Source organism: Rhamphochromis longiceps, linkage group LG15 (assembly GCF_057381845.1).
Source record: "Rhamphochromis longiceps isolate RC_006_pf linkage group LG15, R_longiceps_female_GT1.1, whole genome shotgun sequence".
Classification (NCBI taxonomy): domain Eukaryota; kingdom Metazoa; phylum Chordata; class Actinopteri; order Cichliformes; family Cichlidae; genus Rhamphochromis; species Rhamphochromis longiceps.
Genome location: NC_140571.1, coordinates 25,912,269 through 25,932,527, shown reverse-complemented (window position 1 = coordinate 25,932,527; position 20,259 = coordinate 25,912,269). Strand labels below are relative to the sequence as shown.

At 40.8% G+C, this 20,259-nt stretch overlaps 1 protein-coding gene across 1 annotated transcript in view; it reads left to right on the top strand.

Annotated features, from left to right (window-relative positions):
- Window positions 1–11,075: 11,075 nt before the first annotated feature.
- cd109 (CD109 molecule) overlaps window positions 11,076–20,259 on the top strand; it is a 54,192-nt gene continuing 45,008 nt past the window's right edge. The window contains exons 1-15 of the mRNA XM_085382456.1: window positions 11,076–11,223; window positions 11,668–11,834; window positions 11,914–11,942; window positions 12,590–12,826; window positions 13,166–13,291; window positions 14,110–14,149; window positions 14,504–14,585; window positions 14,663–14,756; window positions 15,178–15,310; window positions 16,363–16,472; window positions 16,581–16,850; window positions 17,990–18,091; window positions 18,539–18,601; window positions 18,821–18,994; window positions 19,981–20,133. Of these exons, the coding sequence (XP_085238582.1) occupies window positions 11,153–11,223; window positions 11,668–11,834; window positions 11,914–11,942; window positions 12,590–12,826; window positions 13,166–13,291; window positions 14,110–14,149; window positions 14,504–14,585; window positions 14,663–14,756; window positions 15,178–15,310; window positions 16,363–16,472; window positions 16,581–16,850; window positions 17,990–18,091; window positions 18,539–18,601; window positions 18,821–18,994; window positions 19,981–20,133 (1,851 nt within the window). The 5' untranslated portion in view covers window positions 11,076–11,152. The remainder of the gene's footprint in view (window positions 11,224–11,667; window positions 11,835–11,913; window positions 11,943–12,589; window positions 12,827–13,165; window positions 13,292–14,109; window positions 14,150–14,503; window positions 14,586–14,662; window positions 14,757–15,177; window positions 15,311–16,362; window positions 16,473–16,580; window positions 16,851–17,989; window positions 18,092–18,538; window positions 18,602–18,820; window positions 18,995–19,980; window positions 20,134–20,259) is intronic.

The following is a 20,259-nucleotide window of genomic DNA, read 5'->3' as shown; positions in this document are numbered from 1 at the left end:
TACCTTTCCACTCCCCTTTTTCTCCCTCCTCGCGCTCACAGACCCATAACGTGTATGGCAGTCCATTCTCCCTGCAACACGGACTACACTGCCCATGATGCTACATTCTTTAGAGCTATGCTTGTAGCATTCTGCCTGTTAGCTTAGCACAACAACAACAACAACGAAAAGGCGCTCTCTCACCCAGGAAACACACAGTCGCAGAGAGAGAGAGAGCGTCGCCCTGTAACCATGGCAACCGTAACGCTGCCGCCTGGAACAACAGAACATAGCTGTCAAACAAAACCCAAGCAGTCCTGACCCGCGACAAAATGAAACAGGAAAGTACCGCAGTGTAATCCATTTATTTCAACAAAGTAACTGTATTCTGAATACCACCCTTTTAAACGGTAACTGTAACGGAATACAGTTACTCATATTTTGTATTTTAAATACGTAACGGCGGTACATGTATTCCGTTACTCCCCAACACTGACTACCAACTCTCCAGCCATGTTGATGGATTGCCTATATTGGCTGGAAATATTAATTTCCAGAGAAAGGACACAGACAAACGATGCTTACAGGATGTGATGTGACAACACTAATGAAATATTGACGTGTCATATTTGTCCAAGGCGTATTTCATTGTTATGGAAAAAGAGAATATCAAAATCATGATGACCAATTGGAGTGGTGATGTCTATGACTTTGTGTATATAATTTGGAATTTTGTACAAATGTAGGCCAATAAGGAATATATGATATCATTAGGGTTAGGGACACAAACAGACACAATTGAAAGGTACAAATGTGTTGTGCCATCCTCATCCATCCTCATCCGCTTTGTCCGGGGCCGGGTCGCGGGGGCAGCAGCCTAAGCAAAGAGGCCCAGACCTCCCTCTCCCCAGCCACCTCCTCCAGCTTATCCGGGGGAATACCAAGGCGTTCACAGGCCAGCCGAGAGATATAATCTCTCCAGCGTGTCCTGGGTCTGCCCCGGGGCCTCCTCCCGGTGGGACATGCCTGGAACACCTCACCCAGGAGGCGCCCAGGGGGCATCCTTGTCAGATGCCCGAACCACCTCCAGTGGCGTGTCTAGAAAATTTTTGTTGGGGGGGCCAGGTAGGGGCACAGATTTGGAGAGGGGTGGCAGATTTAATTGGCAGATAATGTTTAAAAAAAAAATTCTACCAACCATTAACCATAATTCAATAATCCTGTAAACCTAATAACCAAATGCACTTTTAACTCTTATTAGAATGAGATTTTAACCACTACGGTGCAAAGTTTTTAGATACTGCGTTGATAAAGTACAAGAGATACAATCAGTGCTTTGTCAGTGTTTACTCAGCATTCAAGGACAGCAATATTTTCATAGTATTTTTACTGACATGTAGTGCACATATGTTTTGGGCAAAAACATTTTTGAATATTAAAATACGAACATTTGTAACAAACAATTGACAAATTAGCCAATGCAAAACTTTCTCTGCCTGTTAAAAAAAGAAGATAATCTTCTCACAATCTGGTGTTTGATTTTGAAACAGGAAAAAAGTGGGGAAACAACTGAAAAGACTAACATTTGAATAAAACCTGAAAGCAAGTAAATACTTTCTATGCTGCCTTATGGTAAACTTTGGTAATATTGATCAAGAACAACACTGGCTGATGATGAAATACAGTCAGCTGACACGGTGACACTGCCAGTATTAACCTGCAGGGCTGGACTGGGACAGAAAATCGGGCATTTTGACTACAGACCGACCCACCAGGTATTAAAGCCATAAAGCCTTTGAATGAAAACAAACCCTGTTGCGACAGTGATGTACAGTCTTTTTGGTATATGTATGATTTCTATACATTTTACGTCAGATAAAAACTTTGGTTGTAAGATTTAGATAATTATTTAATAAAAGCTAGGTATTTTAAATGAGAATAAGAAAGAAAAGTATGTCTTTGTGCCCCCCTCTCCCTGTTAATGCCCTACCTGCCCCCCTGGCAACACTTTGCTAGACCCGCCCCTGCACAGTTACCAGCTGTCAGCTACTTAGAAAAGGATCCTGGTGTTATTTGTCTCTCAGAAACAGTTCATAACTTCCCTTCAACTCATTCATGTCACCTAAAAGGTAAACCTGTTTCTCCATCACCTGTTCAGCTCTGATGGTTCAGTAAGGACATCTCCTGGTTTCATGTTTCCCTCTCACCACATATCCAAACCGACATCATGACTAGCAGCTTTACAGCTGTGGCTCCAGCAAACATCAGCTGATACTAGAAATTAATATTAAATAAATTCTAACAACAGCTGATCAAGCTTAAACGTGCTGCTGTTGTTTAGCGCGACATCCGCTGGTTTCCTCTTTCTGGCACAAAGTGGGAGATAAACAAGAGAGACGATCAGCTGATCATTGATCAGTTTCATGATTGAAGTAGCAACAGGAGAGGGAGGGGGAGAGAATGAGAGAAGAAGAGGCAGCTGTGCAGCATAAAGACAGAATAAATCCAGCTTTGTGTCTTTTTTCCATTCTAGCTAAAGTCCGGGACAAACTGCGTCTCTTCTCAGCTCAATACGAAACGTGTAATATTTTCTCTGAATGAGGGACCATTCCATTTTTTTAAGGAGCCGTTGGCAACTCTACTAACCTTATGAATAAAATAAAGTTCACTATCAGTAACATCATAGCAACCGAACAGCTGTATAAAAACTCCGTCAAGCTGGCTAGAACGCAGTATGAGTTATTGTAACTGACAGTAAAAAGTCAGCACAACGAAAATAAACTCCACCTAAACTTAGTTTATATCTGACCCAGATAGACTGCAGGTTATAACTTCTTACCTGAAGTTCAGTTCACCTGACACTCGGACTGGCGGCTGCCTCGGGGCTCTCCTCCTGCCTCCCCTTCCCTCATCCACCTACTGCCTCTGTGGAAGCCCCGCCATAGCCACCACCAAACAACGGAGTTATTTCTACACATCGACCTGCATCTGGCCAATCCACCACCTCTCATTGTTCATGCCGTTACAAAAAAAATAAAAAATAAGTCAAATAAGCCCGATGGCCAGTCCAGCTATGTTAACCTGCAACCAAATCTGCAGCTCCATACAGCAATGTTACGACTTAGATTACATCTTATAACTCAGAACTCTTATGTTAGCTGCCCTCAGTAGCATACTGTCTGAAATATTTGACGGCTGCAATAATTCTTTAAGTGTTATTTTTTCCTTGGTATTCTAATTTCACCTTAGTTTACTAAACTCAACAAACTTAATATTACTTACCGGGACATTCATTCTGTCCTCATTTTCTTTCACCGAAAAATTGTTTCTTGCAGTGCCGTCTTTCTGCTTGGCTCTCCTACCTTTGCTAACGTGATGCACATAGCGCAGAAGCCGATGCTGCATTCACTTACACTCGGATATCTGAGCGTCACCGTGAAAACATAATCGGACATTTGATATTTGATTGAATTTTATTTTTTGCCTTTGGGGTGGCACCTGGGGTGGCCAGTCTGGTTGGGGGGGTGGCCTGTGCCCCCCCAGGCCACCCCGCTGGACACGCCATTGACCACCTCAGCTGGCTCCTTTCGATGTGGAGCAGCAGCTGCTCTACTCTGAGCCCCTCCCGGATGGCCGAACTTCTCACCCTATCTCTAAGGGAGAGGCCAGCCACCCTTCGGAGGAAGCTCATTTCTGCCGCTTGTATCCGCGATCTCGTTCTTTCGGTCACTACCCACAGCTCGTGGCCATAGGTGAGGGTAGGGACGTAGATCGACCGGTAAATTGAGAGCTTCGCTTTTACACTCAGCTCCCTCTTCACCACGACGGACCGGTGCAGCGTCCGCCTTACTGCAGCTGCAGCCCCAATCCGTCTGTCGATCTCCGGCTCCCTTCTCCCATCACTCGCGAACAAGACCCCGAGATACTTGAACTCCTCCACTTGGGGCAGGAACTCATCCCCGACCCGGAATGGGCACTCCACCCTTTTCCGGCTGAGAACCATGGCCTCAGATTTGGAGGTGCTGATCCTCATTCCCGCTGCTTCACACTCGGCTGCGAACCGTTCCAGTGCGAGCTGGAGGCCCTCACCCGATGAAGCCAACAGAACCACATCATCTGCAAAAATCAGAGATGAGATTCTGAGGCCACCAAAGCGAAAGCCCTCCGCCACTTGGCTGCGCCTAGAAATCCTGTCCATAAAAATTATGAACAGAACCGGTGACAAAGGGCAGCCCTGGCGGAGCCCATCACCCACCGGGAACGAGTCCGACTTATTGCCGGCAATGCGAACCAAGCTCTTGCAACGGTTGTATAGGGATCGAATGGCCCGTAGCAATGGGCCAGACACCCCATATTCCCGCAACACCTCCCACAGGACACCCCGAGGGACACGGTCGAATGCCTTCTCCAAGTCCACAAAACACATGTAGACTGGTTGGGCAAACTCCCATGCACCCTCAAGTATCCTGGAGAGGATAAAGAGCTGGTCCAGTGTTCTGCGACCAGGACGGAAACCGCATTGTTCCTCCTGTATCCGAGGTTCGACTAACGGACGAACTCTCCTTTCCAGCACCCTGGCATAGACTTTCCCAGGGAGGCTGAGGAGTGTGATCCCCCTGTAGTTGGAACACACCCTCCGGTCCCCTTTCTTAAAGATGGGGACCACCACCCCGGTCTGCCAGTCCACAGGTACTGCCCCTGATCTCCACGCAACATTGCAGAGGCGTGTCAACCAGGACAGCCCTACAACGTCCAGAGCCTTCAGGAACTCGGGGCGGACCTCATCAACACCAGGGGCTCTGCCACCAAGGAGTTGTTTAACTGCCTCAGTGACCTCGCCCCCGGAAATTGGCGGGTCATTCCCCTCATCCCCAGACTCTGCTTCCTCCTCGGAAGACGTGTCAGTGGGATTAAGGAGGTCCTCGAAGTATTCCTTCCACCGCCTGACAATTTTCTCAGTCGACGTCAGCAGCGCTCCGCCAGCACTATACACAGTGCAGGTAGAGCACCGCTTTCCCCTCCTGAGACATCTGACGGTTTGCCAGAATCTCTTCGAGGCAGTCCGAAAGTCTTTTTCCATGGCCTCTCCGAACTCCTCCCACACCCGAGTTTTTGCTTCAGCCACTGCCCGAGCCGCATTCCGCTTGGCCTGTCGATACCTGTCGGCTGCCTCCGGAGTCCCACAGGCTAACCAAGCCCGATAGGACTCCTTCTTCAGCCTAGTGGCTCCCTTCACCTCTGGTGTCCACCATTTGGTTCGGGGATTACCACCACGGCAGGCACCAACCACCTTGCGGCCGCAGCTCAATGCAGCAGCTTCGGCAATGGAGACGCTGAACATGGTCCATTCGGACTCAATGTCCCCAGTCTCCCTCGGAATGCTGTTGAAGCTCTGCCGGAGGTGTGCGTTGAAGATTTCGCGGACTGGGGCCTCTGCTAGACGTTCCCAGCACACCCTCACTACGCGTTTAGGTGCACCAGGTCTGTCCAGCGTCTTCCCCCACCACCTGATCCAACTCACCACCAGGTGGTGATCAGTTGACAGCTCAGCCCCTCTCTTTACCCGAGTGTCCAGAACATATGGTCGCAGGTCTGCTGATACGATTACAAAATCGATCATCGACCTACGGCCTAGAGCGTCCTGGTGCCACGTGCACTTATGGACACTCTTATGTTCGAACAGGGTGTTCGTTATGGCCAAACTGTACATACAAATGTGTTGTGCATGAAACGAAATCAAACGTGCTGCAGATGTGTCACAAGTTGATCTGGCTGTAGGCTGTGGCACTTGGCCAGAGGTGGCGCTGGTTGACTCGACTCCATGTTAGTGCACAAAGTAAACTGCTCGCTTTAGTTGTGAAGCAAAAACGCTGAATTCGGAGAAATAAACCGTGCGAGGGGAACGATAATGACGACTAGAGTCTCCCGATCGTTTACTCTTGCTGTCCTGTGAACAACATCGGCGTGGTATTACTTGTTTGCTGTTTTCGCGATCGCGTCGCGCATGAGGATATCACCAGGTAAACTCGCCACATTTTTAAACATTTTGTTGTTCAACAGCATCAAGGCTGACGGAGTGTGTTTGAGATAACCTCACAAGTGTCACAGATGACACATTTGGCGTTTTTTTTGCTGGTTTGTCAGTAGTAGCTCCTGAAAAGCAAGAATGCCACACATCTGTTCGACCAACGCCAGTTGATCTAAACGCCAGTAGATCTGGAACACCGTCTTTCGTGCTTGGCTCTCCTTCCTTTGCTAACGTGATGCACATAGCGCAGAAGCCGATGCTGCATTCACTTACACTCGGATATCTGAGCTTCATCGTGAAAACATAATCGGACATTTGATATTTGATTGAATTTTATTGTTTTGCCTTTGGGGTGGCACCTGGGGTGGCCAGTCTGGTTGGGGGGGGTGGCCTGTGCCCCCCCAGGCCACCCCGCTGGACACGCCACTGGTTATCGCCAGACGATAGGAACCATCGATTTAGGGACCACCAGGAACTGTGTAGGAACGTATACACATGCACTTGGTGGCCCAGTGAAGAACAACGGTCCATCTAACGGTACCTATTGGGTACAGGGAATGGCATGGTTATGTGGACAGCGTGCCTATTTCGTACTCCCAGAGCAGTGGACAGGCACATGCGCTCCTATATTCATCTCTGACCACACATTCAAGATAACGGCAATCAAGAGCTTCCAATCTACGAGAAGGAAACGAGAAGCCCAGCAAGTGGAGCCACATGATTCCGTGTGGGGCACTGACGTACCGAAAGAATTTAAAACATGGACTACTGGAAATATTGTCCATGCAATATTTCCATGGATTGGAGTTGGAAAACATGCCCGAACTCTAGATTATCGTTTTGGGCTGTTTTTAAATGCATCGACCACCATCAACAAAGAGCAAAATCAGGAAATTGATGCCATAAGAATAACTGTTATGCAACACAGAGTTGCTCTGGACATGATCTTGGCAGAAAAGGGTGGACTGTGTGTTTTGTTCAATACAACTTGTTGCACATATATTCCAGACAATGTGCATTCTGATAATGTGACAAATGCTCTACAATTACTTAGAAACGTTCAACAGGCACAGATAACCAATTGGGCAAATTCACAAAGTAATTGGTGGGATTGGTTTATGAGCAGCTCATGGAGAACATTGATGTTTAAGGTTTTGATGTTTATTGGCCTAATACTTATCATGTTTTGTATCTTTACTACATGCATTATCCCCTGCAATCCCCTTATCCCCTGTAAGAGGAATGGTATCAAGAATGATATCTCAATCTCTTGTTGCATATGTCATTGTGCCAGACGAGGAAGAAGGAGAAGACGATGAGTATGAAACTAATGTGATGAATGATTATGTTTGAATGATACACATTTTATGACGACCAGACTGAAAGCACTCACAAGGTAGGGTCTGTGTCTGAAACACATTGATGTATCTTTTTAATTTCAGCTACAAACAGGAGGGAATGATGAAAGATTTTTAATTTTGTGAATTATGTTTAGTTGTAGCTTCATTTAAAGGAAGAAGAGCTTGTGAATTGGAACCACCACAGGAAAAGAGAGTGAAGCCATATGTGTAGAAGAATGCGGTGACATATGATACTACCTCCTGTGTTAACAGACAAGCTAACGGTCTCTCTCTCCTTTTATGGGAATGTCTGAATTTCTATACATACCAAGCTACCTCCTGTTTCAGCAGACAAGTGAACAGTTTTCTCCTTTTATGGAAATGTTTTTGTATTCTGAACATGCCACTCCTACTTCCTTGAAAGCTCATTTGAAGTATAAATAAAGGATGCTCTGAAAGCCCTGGGCGGTTTCCCTGTGTCACATCTGTTGTGCACACTTGGTGCAGAGCAGATCGGACCGTGACCGCCCATGCGCATGTAAAAAATAGATATCTGAGTTGTGAGTTTCTTTATCTTCTAAACAATTTTCTCCTCACAGAGACATTATTTAGGAATGCATGGCTCGAGTTCCCTCACCTCTGTCTTCTCATTTGGAGTCATTTGGAGTGTCATGCAGAACATAGTAAAATGTTCTGAAGTGTCGATTAACGTCTAGAAATTGACCAACTGATTAACTCATGTGTCACATAATTACCCATTTGGAAGCAGCCACGCCAGCACTTAGCTTTACTGGTATCACCATAAATGCATCCCATATGGAAAACATATATATAAATCTCGTAAAGTTTGTATCTGTCTTGTGTGAAACTGTGAAAACTGCGAAAAGCATACAAGAGTGAAAACAGATGTAAGATCCCTTGAAAAATTATATAAATGAAACTTGCATGTTTTGGATACTTACTAAAACAATATATGAAAGTAATGAGAAAGTGGCCACTTTCATGAGTTAATCATATAAGCCTTATATGATTCACTATATGAAGTAGGCCACATCTTATGCAAGTCTTTAATAAGTTTTTACTATTTCTTTTCCATATGGGATATCTTGCTGGATGCTGGATAAAGGAGTCTTTAGTCATGCGAAAGTGGATATTTCCCTTTACTGTAGTGTGTCAAAGAGCTCTGTTTACACTTACACTTTTTCCTAGGAAAAAGTCTCATGTTATGCTTCTCATCAGACTCCTGATGACGCGGTGATCCTGGCAGATGTTCCTGTTTTAGTGGGAAGCAGATACAGTGACTGACTCCCCACCAATCAGGAAACAAGTGGAGGTTCCTACACAAAGATCCTTTCTTACTGAACCACAGCTCTCACACTTCCTGTGAGTGGGCGAGTTGTTGTGATGTACTCCTACTCCTCACTTGTCTCTCCTCCTGATGCATTTCCTTTCACTTTTTCTCACTTTTCTCACCCATAAACAGTCCAAATAAGACCAAACAGGCCCTCATGTCAGGTATCTGTTGTGCATCAGGTGTCTCGCTAACCTCGACTCCTTCCAACACCACTGTCTTCTTGCATGTGCTCAGTGTAATACAACAGCAAAAGCCAACATCGTGCTGCTGGTCAATGGCTCCTGGAGTGTTGGGCGCATCAGTGTGTTTGACATCAACCCTGACAGAGTCCAGATCAGTAAAGCTTTCACAGCTGTTACTATAACAACAAGAGTCACATGGAGACTTGGACAGCTGCTGATTTGGTCACAGCCATCTCTCAGTCCTATAGTTTCCAAATACAATGGTGTGAAAAGTGTTTGCTCCCTTCCTGATTTCCTATTCTATATATATATATACAGTATATATATATATGTGTGTGTGTGTGTGTGTGTGTGTGTGTGTGTGTGTGTGTGTGTGTGTGTGTGTGTGTGTGTGTGTGTGTGGCAGTGGTTTTTATCTTGAAGCTCTGCCATGCAGGCCATTTTATGGCCATGTTATGGTGGAGTCATGAACACTGACTTTCACTAAGTGAGGCCTGTAGTTGTAATGAATGTGAGCTCTTGTACTATCTTCATAAGGACCACGGCAGCCCTGCAAGATCACATGGCCGTGTCAAAAACTTAAAGTGTGAGAGCTGCAGTTCAGTAAGAAAGGATCTTTGTGTGAATTCAGTCACTGTGTCTGATTCCCATTACAATTGGAATTTGTGCCAATGATCAGTGAATCATCCAAGTTTGATGGTAAGCAAAACATTAGACCTTTTCCTAGGAAAAACAGTTTTTTGTGACAACTGGCCAGTTTCTGTGAAAACATTTCACCTCTTAATCAAGAGTCTTCTCCAGTTCTGTCTGTTGTTCAAATTTCCTTCTTTTTCAGGATAAAGTGTTTGTTTTTGCACTGGGCAAACACTTTTTCACACCATTGTATTCCTTATTTATTTAGTCTGATCAGTAATTGAGAAACAAGCCAAGTCAGATCATTTGTATTTCTCATTTAAAAAGCAGATCAAAGTGCTACACAGCCATCAGCTGAGACTCAACAAGCTGCTTCAATGCAACTTTTTCCAGTTCTGACAGATATTCTGGCTTAAGATATCTGCTGATACCGAGTACTGATCTCATATCAGTGTTAAATTAATAAGAGTGCGATTAATTCCTTAATGTGTGTGACAACATCAGGCTTGATTTAAACCTTGCTTTAAGGTTACATCCAATAATTTAAAATGATATTAGTAAGATAATAAATGACAATCAAGAATTTTTAAGCAAAAAGGAAGTTTGGAGATTGTCTTATAATTACCTAAGAGTTCTGGATCAAGTGATGACTGTTTAAGTAACGGTTTAACTACTGCTAGCTTGAAGGCCTGTGGTACATAGCCAATTATTAGAGAGAGGTTGATCATATTTAAGATTGAAAGATTAATTAGTGGTAGGACTTATTACTGTAAGAAGTTATTACTGAACTTAACGCGGATCAATTGGAGAAAAAGAGTAAAAAAAATGATAATGAAAGTAGCTGTACATAATGTTATGTCTGTGAGATGGTTATGAGTAATTTTTTTTCACGTGGTTAAAATTTGCACAAGTTAATCTCAGTACAAAGGAGAGCAAATGCATCCTTTTTCCTGCTTCTCATGTCTCTCCCCAGCTAAATGCAACACTGACAACAGTGACTGGAAACTGTTGGAAACTGGAGCTCAAAGAGCAGAAACGCTGGCTTGAGGGAGCCGAGGATCCATTAATAATTTGGTCAGAAACAAAAAACATAAACCTCGCTCAACTCAAAGCCACCAAATGACTGAACACTAGACACACCAGGTGGGCTTTCTTCTTCACCTGCTTTAACTTTGTGATCACTTACAGGTCTGGTTCCCAGAATGTAAAACCTGATGATCAGTTCTGCCAGTTTTTTCTGGAGAGGAGACGACAATCCTTCCTCCAGGTACAACTGTAGTGAACTAATTGTCCAATCATTGGTCTTGGGTTGACTCTGTTCAGATACTAGATGCCCCTGGTGATACAAAAATATATATACAGGAGAGGTATGCTGTACTACTGTTGCTGTCAATTTTTGCCTGTTTATGTGTTTCTACTCTCATTATGACCTGAATCAGAGCACAAGAAATAAAAGCCTCCCAGTGGGATTCAGGTAAACCGATCCTGGTTCAATTCTTCAGGTGATATCGGATGATGATGATGATGAGAAGTAGGAGGTGGGTGTGGTTACTGTCTGCAGGTATGAAGGCAAAAACTGATATTACCTGCTTTCAGTACTGAGAGAAGCTCTCTGGAGTGAATTTCATTGATACAAATGGAGCGTCTCCAGGTGTGGGGCATTTTCAGCCTCATCGTTCTCACCGCCGCCCAGAAAACCACAAACGGGTAAGCACACAGGCTGAACTACAGGACTCACCTGGACAGTTTAAACTGCTTCTTCATGAGTGTTTTTCCCTCTTCTGCTCATCTGTGTATCTACAGTTTTTAAATATATTTTCCTACATTTTAGAAAATAAAAAGTCAGTTCAAAACTGCAGGAGTGGTGTTAAAAATTCATTGAATCTAAGCTGATTTTTCATTATTTTTACAAACATGTTTTATTGCCTTACAGTCATTTTTGCACAAGTTGATTAAAAGATATAGATTTAAACTAATGTAAGTACATATTTTTATAATAAATTAGTTCCAATAAAATAATAAATGTTCACAGTGGGGAAGGTTTCTGTTTCCATTCGCCCTTTCAGGTTTTCTACACCAACTTGTTATTCTTAATGATGTTTTTTTTGGGTGTAAACAAATATATTTATATATTATGGGTTTTTTCCTCAGCCCCCACCCTCAGCCCTCCTACCTGCTCCTTGCTCCCAAAGCCCTCCAACATGGAATCCCAACATCTATATCAGTCACCATCCTGATCCCTTCACCGGTCACTGTATCTGCTCACATTGTTCGTGGAAACCTAACAATGGCCTCACAATCTGTTAAAGTTGAAGGGGGTAAGTATCTGCCACTAACAATTAATTTACAATTAATTAATTATAGCTCTAATCTCACTGTGAAATTCTCTTTCTAAAGGTTCAACCACACTGCTGACTTTGCCGCCTGTAAGTAAGAAATTCCTCTGTAACAAATACAAAGGTCAGTCTTTGTAAAGTCAGTCTGAGCTTTCTACAATTCAAGTCAGTTTTATTTTTTGTTTGCACTTACTGTACTTGTTTACTATGTCCCACTATGCTAATAAGTGCCTTATTTCTTTTTAAATATGACACACAATCATTAGAAAATAAACAATAACACTTTGGACTACTTTTTGAAAACAGGATCAATTGGAGGATATTTTACAGTTCAGCTTTAAAATCATAGCTGAAATTGTGGGTTTTGATGCCCCCTTGTGGCCCCTAAAAGCAACTTCCTGGTAAAAGTTCAGAGCCCAGAACAAAGGCCAGTTTTCTGTTCTGAGAGCAGGTCGGCGAGGAGAGGCTTAACTCTGATTCTGTAGAGCACAAACAGACACCATCAGGTAAAATTCAAATGGATGTTGAGCAGATTTTGGCTAATTCTCTCATCTGGACCACAGGCGAGCTCTCAGTCCTCCACGGTTCAGATTACACCCGAGAAACTTTAAACTTTAAACTTGGAGCGTTTTCAAAACCTGCTCTTTCTGTATGCCAGATTAAATTTGTTAAGATGATAATGTGACTGTTTGTCATTTAAGTGTTGATGAATTTCCTTCCATGTTGAATTCTTGCAGATTAGTGACAGCGAGCCCAATCACTGGGAGGCCTACATACTGGAGGTCAAAGGTCACAGAGGAGAAGTCCAGGTTTTCTCCAGCTTCACAAAGCTCCACTTGGATGTTGAAGATATCGCCACCTTCATTCAAACAGACAAAGTAATGTACTTACCTGGGCAGGCGGTGAAGATCAGAGTTGTTTCCATTCACTCTGATGGGAAGCCCTTCATCAGCCCCGTGGACATCATCATCAGGGTAAGAATGATGTTATTGTACCAAAACCATGGAAGAAAGAGAGGACAAGAGGGCAAGATCAGAGACTATTTTTAAAAGATCTCAGGGGAGTTTTACTTGGACAACTTCTGCGTCTGGTTGATTGGATTATGAGTTAATTCTATTACACATGCTTCATATTCATATCAGCATCATTTTAATTAATGAATTTCCAGCCATGAACTTTGCACTAGCATTCACTAGCATTCGTCAGCACTGGTGGCTAAATCAGTCACTTGCCTGTAAACTTGCTGGACGTTTTTCAAAGCACAAACTGAAATTCTGAAAATCGTCTGATCAGCATGTTTTTTCTTGGTCCAGGATCCGAGGGGAAACCTGCTCAGGCAGTGGCTGGCTGCAGACAGCGTCCTTGGCGTTGTGTCCAAAGAGTTTCAGCTGTCTGAAAACCCTCCTCTGGGTCAGTGGACCATCATCGCTACAGTCAAAGTAAGTCCTTTAGCAGGTGAACCTCTGCAGGGTAATTAAGCTGGACAGGCCTCTGATAATTCAATCTAATCCACCTGACCACTGATTGCTTCTGCCAAAGTCAGATCTTTTGTGCAAAGACATTCATGCGGTCAGTGGCACTAATCTGTTTGACAGGAAACCTATAATTAATGCACAGTATGAAAAATGTCTCACCTCCACATCTCCAGGTTTGCATTAAAATATAAGGCTGATTCCCTAACAAGATATATTAAGACATTTAAAAACATATGGAATCATTTCCTTTAACTTATTCATCTTTGCTTCAAAGAGTATGTCAGTGTTGCTCGTACCTGATTTACTCGTAGTTTTGATTTATACTAACCTTCTCATCACTGGTGACCCTAACCCTTTGTTTTGGAGACAAGCAAAAGTACAAAATCTAAATATTTTTTGGTTCTTGGATATTTTTATTTGATATTTGTGCGTGATTTCTGGTCAGAGAAATCACTGCTGCGTTTTTTAAATGTATTTGATCTTGCGTGATTAAAGACGAGAGTAATCGGACCTCTCTGCAGTGGATAACTCTGTAACAGGGCAGATTCCATCGGAACAATTGAATGGATAAATAGCAGCACAGGCAAGAGTCCCTTTCATAAAAAAAACTCTTAAGTTTCAGTAACTCACAACTCGTGCTGTGAATGTGAAGGGGACTTCTGTGGCTGTAACATTTATACACACCAGTTAAAGTCAGACTGAGTGAAAGAATGAAGGAATAGATTTTCCTTATAAAAAGAACAAAGAGAGATGATGTTATAAAGATCCTCTGTGTGTTGCAGGACATTTCAAGTGTGAAGTACTTCACTGTGGCTCAATATGGTATGGATGTTTTCTCTATCCAGCATTACATGAACAGCTTCCTCCTTTTGAAGAATAAAAACACATATTAATTTTGTGTGTGTGAGTGTGTATTCATATCTTTGTGGGGACCAAAATAGGAAGTTTACTATACTTGTGGGGACCAACAGTCCTTATGGGGACCAAACTCCTGGTCCCCACAAGTTTGAAGGCATTTTTGAGACTCAAAATGTGGTTTTAGTAACAGGGTTACAATTGGGTTAGGGTTAGGCATTCGTATTTCATTAGGGTAAGCAGCTCGGGAAAGCATTATGTCAATTAGATGTCCCCACAAGATATGAATATCCAACATGTGTGTGTATCTTTTGGTTGCAGTGCTGCCAAAGTTTGAGGTTTTGATCGATGCTCCGGATGTCATTTACCGTGAGGACCCTCTGGAGGGCTCCATCACAGCAAAGTGAGACTTGGCTTTGATCCAGTTTGTGTGTGAATGAAGTTGCTCCTCAGGATTATTTATGATCTTTCCATCCACAGGTACACTTACGGGAAGTCCGTTCAGGGACACCTGAATATGACGTTCATTTATCACTTTCACGGTACTGTCGAGTTTTACTATGAGGACAGAGAGGTTCGTATGTCAGTGGAATCATTGTGTAATTATTCCTTTAATATTCAGCTGTACAGTTATCATTATAGGCTCTCCCACTATCTGAACTTGTTTATTTTCTTTATTTAAACTATTAAAATAAAATTACAGACTGAAAGCATTTTTAATTACATTTTTTCTAAATATTAAGTTTTCTACACAGTGAAAAATATCTCTAAATGTAGTATAAACATACATTTATACTGTCTCGTAAACTAATAATGCAACATGCATGATATATGTAATATATCACGCTTAAGATTACTAATTACCTTCTCTTTATATTGATTAAATCATTTTTGACTGAAGAACTCCTGTCCTGATTACAACATTTGAGAATATACAGTTTATTTAAACTTAACCATCATAGATTTAACACATTAACAGTGTTCCTTTTCATCAGATTGATGGTACTGAAAGCTTCACATTTGATGCTCCTGATTATTTCCAAATGAGAAATGATTCCAAAATGATGTACTACGAGGGAAACGCTGAGGACGTAACAGTTGTGGCTCATGTGACTGAATACCTCACAGGTAATTCAGATTTTATTTATAAATATTAACTTGAAATACCAAAAGATTGGTTGTACAGATCAGAAGTGACAATTTACAGCTTATTTCTTTACTTTTTGTTATGTTATGTATGCATGTATTTCATATATTGTTTTAAGTAGTTCTAACTTCTGAGTTTCAGCATTTCCAGGTGTAGAGTTTTATTCGAGGCAGTGTCCAAGCTCATATTTTTGTGAAATTAGTGTGTATTACAATATTTACATTATTTACATACAATTAAAACATCATTTTCTCCCCCAAATTGTGCACAGAATATCCCGTAATGATAAAGTGAAAACATTTGCTTGAAAATTCTGCAAAGTTTTTTTATTCTTTATTAAAAATAAAGACAAAAATATGACATGTACATAAGTATTCATAGCCTTTGCTTAATACTTTGTTGAAGTGCATTGAGTCTTTTTGGCTATGGTGCCACATGCTTGGCTCACCTATTTCTGGGCAGTTTCTCCCATTCTTCTTTACAGAACCTCACAAGCACCATTAGGTTGGATGGGGGGAGTCGGTGTGCTCATTCGGACCTTCAATACTTTTTTTCCGTACCCTACCCCAGATTGTGCCTCTTTACAATTTTAGAGGTCTACAGACAATCTCTAGGACTTCGTGGCTTGGTTGGCCTGACATGCACACACAGCTATGTGATGCATAGTGTTAATGGGACCATTGCACGTTTTGAATATCACGACATACGATAAATTTGCCAGAATTTTAAGCAAACTTCTTTCACTTTGTCATTATGTGGTGTTGTGTGTACCTCATAATGACAAGGTGAAAAATGAATTTAATCTATTTTATGATAATAAGGCTATAACATGACAAAATGGGAAACAAGTGAAGCGCTGTGAGTATTTTTTTTCCCAGATGCATTGCATTTGCTCTCTACTGTGGGACTTTAAACTGCTATAGTTTTTTTTAATTACAAAGTCAGGGAGATAGTCTACATTATTTTTTGGAATCTAACCAGCTTTTGTTCTTGTTTGTGGTGCTGACTCCTGTGACTACGTCTCATTTTTCAGGCATTACATATAACAGTACGGCAACAGTAGGTTTGTCAAAAACCAGATATAAAGTCTCCTTTGAAGAATATCACAAATTATTGAGGCCCTCTTTAACCTTCAGCGCCAGGGTAAGAAGGCAGCATTTAAGTGAAATGCAGAGTCTGAGCTGTACAGATAACAGATATTCCAGTGTTAATGTAAAACAATTATGCTAATTTTTTTTTCTAATTTTGTAGCTGAAAATATCTACATACAACAATCAGCCACTGTCACTGGAGGATCGCCAAAGCTTTGTTGAAGTTTCAGTGATTCAGCAAAAGCAAAGATTTTGGGGTTGGATCGGAGACATGGTGATAGACACGGAGCCTAAAACATCGAACAGTTCAGGAACTTCAGAAAGTCCAAAGGAGATGCTACCTAAAGAAATGAAGTTTCCTGTCCCTGCAGATGGACTCATACCTTTCAGCGTTGAAATCACGAGTGAAACAGACATGCTCAGTATTGATGTAAGTTATACAATAATACCCTCATTGACTAAATATTATAAGACAGATTATTTCAAAATTTGACTTTAAAATGTCTGGATGTGGGATTAAGTAACAAGGCCTTTAGTTCTGTTAAGAAATCTTGAAAATTATTATTGTTTTACTTTATCTGTTTAGCCTTTGCTTTCAGACACAGCTTATTTCTTAATTTAGGATCCAATTTTGGAAAAAAAAATTACAGAATTAGTACTTTCAATTAACTTTTAATTTTATATTTAAATTTTAATTAACAAATGAGTCACTGCACAGCTAAACATATGATTTCAAATGTACTGGTCAACATTAAATTGAACAAATATACTCTGTAGATAGATCATTGACATCTGCTGATATTTTTTCAATATTATGTATTTATATCGAAAGAAATGGCAAAATGCATTAAAGTCTTAGGACATATTGCACTATGCTGAAATATAAATTGGTGTCTCATCTGCATAGAAGAGGGACAAAATTATGTGTTTACCAATTCAGGGGCCAACTGAAAGCTAATTTAATTTCAATTCTAAGTTTAATTTAGAAAATAGGCTAAGTATAACTTGTGAAAAATTTGGAATATATGTCTTTATTATATCAGGGTGTTATGATAATTCTGAATATCAACTGAATTATGTGATTTTTAAAGATTTATTTTGCATTAACTATATTCATAACACAAAACAAAATTTTAAAGGTAACTGTATAATGAAAAATGATTTTATCATATTTAATATCTAACAAGAAAAAGCACAACATGTTTGTTTAATATTGTTTATCTTGTGTGGGGTTTTTTTGTGATATTATCATTTATTTGCTTAAATGTATTTTTATTTAGCAGCAGGATTTTACAACTCACATATTGTACCTAAAAAGCTAAAGGCTTATTTTATTCTGTAGTTGCTAGGTGGAGAGTGCTAATAGCTACAGGCAAGAATAAAGTAATCTACTGTGAAAAATCCACACCTGACAAGAAAATCACGTACAAAAGAAATTACACTTGAATAGATAAATAAATTAATATGAAAAATATTTACGTGTTAACTAAAACAGAAATTAAACCCAAAAGCATGTGATCATGATTTCAAATTACATTTAAAATCTTTGGTATCTCTTTTTCTTCTCAGGCTTCTTTTGAGGACAGCCATAGCAATCTATATATACAGCGAAGCTACACATCCCCCAGTGAGAGCTACCTGCAGATTCAGAAACCCTTCACACCTCCAGAGGTAAAGCTGAAGAATACAAGGAACTATTTAAAATTACCTTTGTGTCAGCATTGTAAACATGCAGGTAATATGCCAAAATAGTCTATGGTTACCTTAGATGTCCTTTCAACACACCTCAATCACATGCACTGAGTTCATTATAACAATTTGTTTCATTTACATTTGCTTAGTAATTATAAACATTCAGTTTTTATGTCCTGCCTATGATTCAAATTAAAGTTAACTTAGTTAATAATAATAATAATGGATTGCATTTTATATAGCGCTTTTCGGGGCCCTCAAAGCGCTGTACAATGCTTCCAAGTGACTGCTTGTGTGAAGATGGTGAGGCTTCTAGAATGACTCGTCCAGTGTAGATCTTCAAAAAACAGATTTACAGCCAATTACTGACTGTGGTTGTAGAACATTTATACTCATACGTAACGTCACCATTTGACCTTCTTTCAGGTTGGTTCGCCCTTTCTGCTGCACATTGAAAGTAATTTTCCATTGAATGAGGTTCACTACCTGGTATGAAAAAAAGCATCAAATATTATTACACTTTGTCAAATTTGTAGTTAATTTGATTAATATTTAAATAAAGCACATTTCCAACTGTTGAAAGTTGTTTGTTTTCCAGTAGTGGTGACAAGAAGTTTTAAGTATTCAGTTTATTGCTGTAAGCAAAGAAAGACGAATGTATGCTTCCAGCTTCTTATAAGACCTTCCGTCTGTATCTTGTGTGTAAAGGTGAAGTCAAGAGGACAGGCGATTTCTGCCGGGAAAGGCTCTCCTGATCTGACTCTGGTCCCAGAAGTCTCCTGGGCTCCTCTGGCCTGCATCATCGTTTACTGTGTGCACCCCAGCGGAGAGGTCATCAATGATGCAATCCAGCTGCCAATCAGGCAGTTTTTACAAAACCAGGTGATTTTTTCATTCTTCATTTTTTTCTTTGAAAAATAAACTAATTTTTCTCTTGAATTTTGTGTATATGAGGTTATGAAGTTGGAAAAAACGGTGAAGAAAAAACAATCCAAGTTACATGATAATAATTTCCCAGCAAACATTTCAGCAGTGAGTAACCGTCATCTTTTCTCAATGTCTAGTCTTAGTAAAAAAAAAAAAAGAAGAAAAAGAAAAGAATAGTTGAATGAAAGTTGTGTCAGTGTTGGAGAAATACGTTTGCCCTCTGCCTGGTGTCCTTCTTTGACTATCTAGCAATTAGAAAAACAAGCAAAATATTGTATTTTGTGAAAAAGCCTAAAAGCTCATGAAAAGACAACAACCTGCAAAGGTAACATGAACTGGTGTCTTCTTGCTCTGGAGTCCATTTCTTATCCCAATGAGGTTTATATCTTCTGCTGCCCTGTGCCATAATGCTAGTGTGTGTCTCTGAACATCCTGTGACTATCTGTTCACAACCAGGAATAATATTTCTTTATTATATTATTGTGAATATATTTCTTATGTTAAAAGATGGTCTGACTGGACCTTTATACGTAACTCCTAAATATCCTAACTGACTTATTCCCTGACTTTATTAAAGTTCTAAATAATTATTATTATAATTATTTTTCTTAAACTGGTCTTGCTTTTAGCTTTTCAGGCTGACTTTGTCTAATTAGTAGGCAGGACGTTTGCGCCTAAGATGACCACATTTGGCACATTATTTTTCACTGATTTCATACACATCAAAGAGTTGAAAAAAAAAAAGCAAACAAAAAACAAACCTCAGAATTTTGAAATCTCACATTTTTGCTCACAGAGATGACTTATTTTTACATTATGGTTTAAAATTTTGTGCATGTTTAATATGAACATCCACCATTAGAGCAGGACATATATAACAGGAAATAACGAGTAAAATGGTACTTTTGCAAATTTGTGACTAATCAACCTGTGATTGGCAGGTGTCGCTTAGTTGGAGCAGTGTTGTAAAGAGGCCAGCTGAGACTGTGACCCTGAATGTGAGTGTACTGGAGCCCAACTCAGTAGTCGGGATCCTGGTGGTTGACAAGGCGACGCAGTGGGCGGGATCAGACAATGACATCACCACGGAGACGGTATGTAAAATGTTAAGATAAGAACTGTATGTATACATTCATGTGAAAATAAAAGTTTTGACAGTAAAACTACGTTTCTTTTTCTAACTTCGCTCGGTGTTTCACTATGGGAATCGCCTCGGCGTG